The 7167-nt window shown below is 35.0% G+C and overlaps 1 protein-coding gene across 1 annotated transcript; it reads left to right on the forward strand.

Moving 5' to 3' along the window:
• The first annotated feature begins 2640 nt into the window (after positions 1-2640).
• LOC123752701 (uncharacterized) lies at positions 2641-4674 on the forward strand. Its single transcript, XM_069320180.1, has 4 exons — positions 2641-2971; positions 3332-3421; positions 3527-3644; positions 3947-4674. Exons 2-4 carry the CDS (start codon positions 3332-3334, stop codon positions 4099-4101), a joined length of 363 nt encoding a protein of 120 aa, XP_069176281.1. The 5' UTR covers positions 2641-2971; the 3' UTR covers positions 4102-4674.
• The last annotated feature ends 2493 nt before the right edge of the window (positions 4675-7167 follow it).

Here is a 7167-nt window from a genome sequence, read left to right on the forward strand (position 1 = left end):
ATTATGTTTTCTCGTGTTGTACATTCAGCACCAACATTATAATGAGTAAATATATCATATTTATTCATTACTAACGTATTGCCAGGAAGCTGAGTGGTTAGGTCTCGATAAATTTCCTGGTATAATATTATTGTTTGCTATTCTCCATCTTAGACTAGGCAAGTTGAAGTCACCTAGGAAGATAATATGAGGTATCGAGTTCTCCATTTTGTTTATCTGTTCTGTGAATTCCTCGGCCATTGCATCTGGCGGTTTGTATATTAGAATAATCACTAAATTTATTTTCTCTATTTTTAATCCCAATACCTCTACCACCTCATTTGTAATGTTAAGGAGCTCCGAGCATACAAGGTCTTCCATAGTATACAGACCCACTCCTCCATGTGACCTAATTTTCCTATCACAGTTGTGTACTTTTCGAGACTACATTTCAAATATTCCCTAACATACATGGCTTCTCCCCCCGCTTTGTGTAAAATAGTTTAAATCCATTTATGGGACATTCAGCAAATAGTTCTCTATTTTTTACATTCATCAATGTTTCGGTACGTGCAATAGTATGTATTGTTTCATTGCAGATAACAGCATTTAAATTTTGTTTGTTTCTTAGACTTAGACTCGTACTACCAAGTTGCTGTTGGCAATTGGATAATTTTTTTATGAAGTCATTTGTTATTTTTTCCCCTATAGTAATTTATGCTTTTGATCTCAATTAGTTTTATATCCTAGCTTTTTAATTTTTTCCCCTTATATATTGCCATCTTATCTGTCTGCTTTACATGGCTTAAGCAGAGTCATGTCTGCTTAAGCCTTTGTTATTTTACTAATTTACCTGTTTTAATTATTATTTGTTTTCAAAGTTTAGTTTACCCCATTTTATTTGCTTTTTGCAGTACAGTACTTTACTAATAATCTTGTAATAGTAATTGGTAATGTAGCACTTGGCCTTTCTCCTTCAGAATGTATGCACACATTATAGAAAAAAGAAGAGAATACCACACAAGATGGCAGCGTATGTCACGGGCCAAAAAGCGACGCCTAAAAGAACAGGCGTCCCAGCGTGGCAAAAATGAAAATAGTGATGAGGTTGAGATTCAGTTGTTGAATCAGGATCCTTTGGCCAATGTTACAACAAACAGCATAGACGATGACCATGCTGCTTTGTCATCTAATTCAGAACCTAATATTGGTTGTGGAGCCAATGAAGATGCATCATCTCTGGAAAGTCAGAGAGAGAGAGATTGGACTTGGGACATGATTGATGAGCATGACCCAATATCATCAGAGTCAGAGAGCAGTGGTGATGAGGATGATAAATCATTATCAGATGTATTGTTAGTATGGGTTAATAAATATGGCATAACACACAATGCCATTGATAATTTATTAAAAAAATTGAGAAAACAGGGACATGCTGACTTGCCAAAAACAGCTCGTTCGTTACTGAATACAGTTAAACATATACCTACTGAGACTAAATCAGGCATGATGTATATCTACTTGGGGTTAGAGGAGGAAATGTTGAAAACTTTAAGGCTGTATCCTAAATCAACAATAAGAGATTTGGCAGAAATATCTTTAATTTGCAACATTGATGGTTTGCCAATATTTAGAAGTAAAAATGAAAGTTTATGGCCTGTTCTTTGTGCTATCAATAATGTCAAACCTATAAGAGTTTTCCCAGTAGTCCTCACATACGGAAGCTCTAAACCTAGTGATTTAGATTTTTTAAATGAATTCATTCAGGATTTGAAAAAAAATTATGCACTATGGATTTAAAAATGATGACAAAACATTGCCAGTAAAACTAAAAGGAGTCATATGTGATGCCCCAGCAAAAGCAATGGTGAAGGCAATCAAACTCCACTCTGGCTACTTTGGGTGTGATAGATGTACCCAAGAGGGTGTTTGGAATGGAAGAATGACTTATCAACAAGTGAAAAATTTACAACTCAGAACAGATGAAGATTTTCGTAATCAATCTAATTCTCAACATCACCATGGTAGATCACCATTCTGTGACTTAAATATAAATATGGTGAGTACTTTTCCCATAGACTATATGCATCAGATATGTCTTGGGGTTATGAAAAGGTTACTTCTTGCCTGGATACGAAATAAAAACGTAAAATTATGTGCTCGCCAAGTTGATGAAATTAGTCAGCGTCTAATTCAACTAACACAATTTGTGCCTATGCACTTTGCACGTAAACCTCGAAGTCTTTCAGAGGTTGATAGATGGAAAGCGACTGAATACAGGCAACTCCTTCTCTACACCGGTAAGATTGTACTGAAGGGAATCTTACCCAAAGAATTGTATGACCATTTCCTGACTCTGAGTGTAGCCATTTCTATTCTTGTATCACCTAAATTGATTCAGTTAAATTACAGCCAATATGCACATGATCTTTTGCTGTACTTTGTGTTAAAGGCTCGTGAGCTGTATGGTAAGGATTTTTTAGTGTACAATGTACACTGCCTAACACACATATCCTCTGATGCCAAAGAGTTTGGTAGTTTGGACAGATGTTCAGCATTTCCATTTGAAAATTACCTGCAGCAGGTTAAGAATATGGTTCGATCAAGTAAAAACCCTCTTGTTCAAATTGCAAAGAGGCTGAAAGAGATGCAGCATGCTCAAAGGATTTATACACCAAATACAGAACATAAAATATATACCAAGGCACCAAACAATGCCTATTTGCTGAATAATGAAACTTGCTGCCAAGTTTTGGACACTGTCAGTGACACCGATGAAAATGGAGACAGCATGTTCCTTTGCAGGGTATATTCGAGAAGTATACCTCTCTTTGAGAAACCTTGTAACTCCAAATTAATTGGAGCATTTAAGGTTCTTACTAGGAATTCATCCATGAAGGTGATTCCAGCAAGAAAACTAAACCGCACAGGTATGATGATCGAGACAGAAAGCGCAAATACTTTTCTGTCAATACTACATGACTTATGACAAGTACGTATTTAAATACTGTATCCATGCTTTAATAATAGTTTGAACTAATATTGTAAGTTAATGAGATTCACAATTTTGTTTTTGATTAAAGCTATTATCTTTTGACCAATATTTACCTGTTTAAAAATCCCATTACCCTGTATTTCATGAAAATTATTAATATTTTGAGAGCACATTAAGAGATAAAACTGTATTAAGCCTTTTAGTCCATACATGGCAGCTACTGTTTATACCAACCGAAAATCATTTACAAATGTGGCTAATCTATGATTGACATAATCAAGTAAATCTATTACCAACTTTATGCTAATTTCTTTTTTGGGGGAGAACAACCCTTAATAAGATTTTTCAATTTTGTAGATGACATCTGAAAAGCGGTATGCAGTGGTAGGCTTCAATGATCGTAGTGTGGGTATCATCTCCACAACCTGGATTGAAAAATCTGATGATGTAAGCATTACTTTGAAACTAAAAAATTGCATATATTGAGTTGCTTTAAAAATATTCCAAATTAGTGCTAAAATTAGCATGTAACAGTTTATTTCGACTTTTCAGGACAAAATATTGTGCTGGTGGCCACGGAGCAGGCATACAGTTAGTGCCCAAAAGCACGAAAAGCCAGACACGACAAATTGGCGAGTGCATGTCGTATCAACAATCCTATCAACAACTGGTAGGTATTAAATTTATAATTATTAAGATTTAAGATACAAGACACCTATTCATTCATTCACCATAACTTTAACACTGCAGACAAAAACAGCATTATAATTATATTTTAATCACAAGATGGGTTTCCTCATAGCTACTTAAGACTTTTGTGCCCCAGTTATAAGTTCCAAATCATGTACGTCGTTTTATTAAACATCTCTTTAGGAAGCTGATTTAAGTTATTTCTTAGTGTTCACTACTCTACTAGGTAACGATAAATATATATCTCGCTGATATATGACTAATTATATTCAATTATTACAGATGATTTTGACGTTGCAAAACGAAGATGCTTAGCTGCGGAAGACACTTCAAATGTCGAAACTGAAGACGATATGGGCTATCCTCGACAACGAAAAAGGAAACCATGCTTCAAATATGAAGAAGAGAATTCCGAGAATAACAAACGTAAGCATTGATAACCTACTACAGTAATTTAAAAAAAATTTGCAACTTGAAAAATGCCATTCAATACATTAAGCAATTTAAATAATTTCAGGCAATCATCACTCGTCTCAATCCAAGAAGAAGTGTTCGCCATCTTCATATGAGAATACACCTTCAAAAGAAATAAGTCCTCCGCAAATACCATATTATTCTGGTATATTAAGTGAATGTAAGGATTAGTAGTAAATAACATTAAAAGTTCTAAATTGATATTTAACCATGCTTCCTTTGTTTGGTTATTTATGCTTTTGGTTTAAAAAAAACTAAAAACTGCTCTAAACTTAGTTCTTGCTGTTTTTTTTGTTTTTGTTTTGTTTAATTCCTTCTGGAAGTACTAGAAGCTTTGAGTAATTTTTATGCTTATCTGGAATTTCTGTATAGAAATATGTGTTTATTTCTAATTGTTTAATATTAAGCATATTATTCTTTTATGTGCATATGGGGTCTAGTGAACTTTTCCCACTTTGTCTAGCAGGTGCTTTTCACTTGTCACAGTTCAGGGAAATTTTGGTTTTCCTTTGATCTAGTCACTAGAAACAAGCAGGTTTGTTATTACTTTTCTTTTTGTTTGTCCCTTACGAGTTAATTTGTCCTTTATCTTACCTTTACCTTACGTGTTAATTTGTCAACCCGTTCTCACACAAGACAGCACATATATGACTTAATGCTTAAAGTCAATATGTTGAATATGAATTAGTAAATATGTGATATATTCCCAGTTACTTTTTTTTCCAAGGCCCAAACTCTTCCTCACGTACCAACTTGCGTCTCACAGTACCCGTCCGTCAACCTAGATAGCAGAATAGTCGTGATTGGTTCAATTATAAGGAAAATTGTACTTTTCAGGTCCCACATGGGTTGTGAAATTTACCTACTATTGTCCATGCTCTTAGAATATTATAGATCAGCTACTTCCTATTGAAGGTTCGTAGTTTTGTTTTGAGAAATATTTGTTGTTCTTAGTAAATTATAATAAGCACTAAAAATTATTACATAGAATAACAGTCCTTCACCAATCAATATTATATACCATAGTTGGTGCTTTACAAATCTTTAAAGGATGTTTTGTAGGAACGCTAACAGAAAACGATGGTTCATTGGAATGTCTATGTGGTAAACTACTCTAAACAGGATGGTATTGTGTCTACTATACCAACTACAGGATCGGTATATTGTCCACTACCACCTGTTAGGTGAGTAAGGGGTGCAATACCACCTACAGGATGGGTATGAGGGTCACATCCACCCAGAGGATGAGTATGGGGATCACATCCACCCACAGGAAGGGTATGGGGTCCAATACCACCCACAGGATGAGTATGGCATCCACTACAACCCACAGGATGGGTATGGGGCTCCAACCACCCATAGAATGGGTATGGGGCTCCAACCACCCATAAAATGGGTATGGGGTCCAATAACACCCACTGGATGTGTATATGGCGTCCATTGCCGCGCGTCGAGCTCGAAAACCGCAGCATTCATCTCAGAACCATGCCTATTTCACGCAGATTCCTTAATAAACGTAAAAGTTTTATATGTCACAAGAAAGATAGAAATATAAGCTTCATTCTAAATACCTCACCATGGGCATATTTAAATTTAAACCGAAGATACGTGTACTTTTATAATAGCCGAGCTCCGACCCCGGACAGATCGATCGACCGAGCAACTCTCTCTCAGAACAATGTTTATTTCACGTGAATTCGTTAGTAAACATATATGTTTTATATGTCTCAAGAAAGACAGACATATAAGCTTCACTTTAAACACTTTACTATAGACATATTTAAATTTCTAATGAAGATTATTGTATTTTAAAAATTACGGAGCTCCCACCCCGTACAGACAGAACGACAGAGCAACTCTCTCTCAGATCAATGTTTATTTCACGTAAATTCGTTAATAAACACAAATGTTTTATAAGTCTTAAGCAAGATAGAAATAAGAGCTTCATTTTAAATACATTACAATAGACATATTTATAGCTCAAGTGAAGATACATATGTTTTTATAGTAGCGCTCAGTAGCTTGTCGGGCATGGAGGGCAGACGCCTACGCACTTGCCGATATATTGTATAATTAACAAAGATACGCTAATAAAGCCTAAAATCTTATATGCCTCCAGAAAGACCGATATATGAACATTATTATAATTGCACCAAATGAAATATATCATGTTCGAGAACAAAGATATATCAATTTTAAATTAAGTTTCGACTCTCTCTCGGGTGAGAGAGATGGGGCGACTCTCGCCCCATCTATTGGAGATTCTGTGCACTAAATACCCAAAGCTACTCAAACCCTCCTAGCATTATTTAAGTAATGAAGTAATATGGTATATTTACTCACTATAATGTGGGTGCTGAATGCAGAACATGAGAAAACATATATTTACTCCAAACTAATATAATTTCATTATGAAATAAGTAGCATCAAAGGAAGTCGATGGTCCAAGCAGCAATGTTGTGGAGCGACTTATCCAAGATATATCGTTGTTTGGAAAGTGTTTGTTGGCATATCCAGTTGTCGCACTTCTCTGCTCAAATTATCACAAATTTAAATTATAATGTTAACAAGTAGAATACGTATTTTTAATAAAATCTAACATAACTAGCCAGAAAACATTTAACATTAATTAAAAAATATATGGTTTTAAGTTAAATCGACTTCATAGGACAATGGTTTTGTTATATATACTCGTTATTCGTTGACATGCGTTCGCTACTTAAACTACCATGTACTGTACTTATGTAAAATCTCCCATGTCTCTTCGCTCATCTCACCGAACCCTACAGGCTCTGTGATATATTGTTTAATTAATTGAGATTCACAAATAAAGCTAATAATTGTATATGTTATCAAAAAGGCAGAGCTTAGTTTAGTTCATTTATTATGCACTCCATACCCATCCCATGGACGATAGTGGAGTGTTACAGAGGCACATAATGGGCTCAGGGAATGAGCCCCACAATTCATATAGCCAAGCAAGTTATAATCTTGATAAGCTAGTTACAAAAGTCAATACACATTGTCAC

Source organism: Procambarus clarkii, unplaced genomic scaffold (assembly GCF_040958095.1).
Source record: "Procambarus clarkii isolate CNS0578487 unplaced genomic scaffold, FALCON_Pclarkii_2.0 HiC_scaffold_103, whole genome shotgun sequence".
NCBI lineage: Eukaryota > Metazoa > Arthropoda > Malacostraca > Decapoda > Cambaridae > Procambarus > Procambarus clarkii.

Bases quoted from the DNA above. Each gene is read 5' to 3' on its own strand.
- LOC123752701 (XM_069320180.1), top strand. From the start codon at position 3,332: ATGACATCTGAAAAGCGGTATGCAGTGGTAGGCTTCAATGATCGTAGT. The intron at 3,422-3,526 runs GTAAGCATTACT...TCGACTTTTCAG, and splicing joins GGATTGAAAAATCTGATGAT to GACAAAATATTGTGCTGGTG. The intron at 3,645-3,946 runs GTAGGTATTAAA...CAATTATTACAG, and splicing joins AACAATCCTATCAACAACTG to ATGATTTTGACGTTGCAAAA.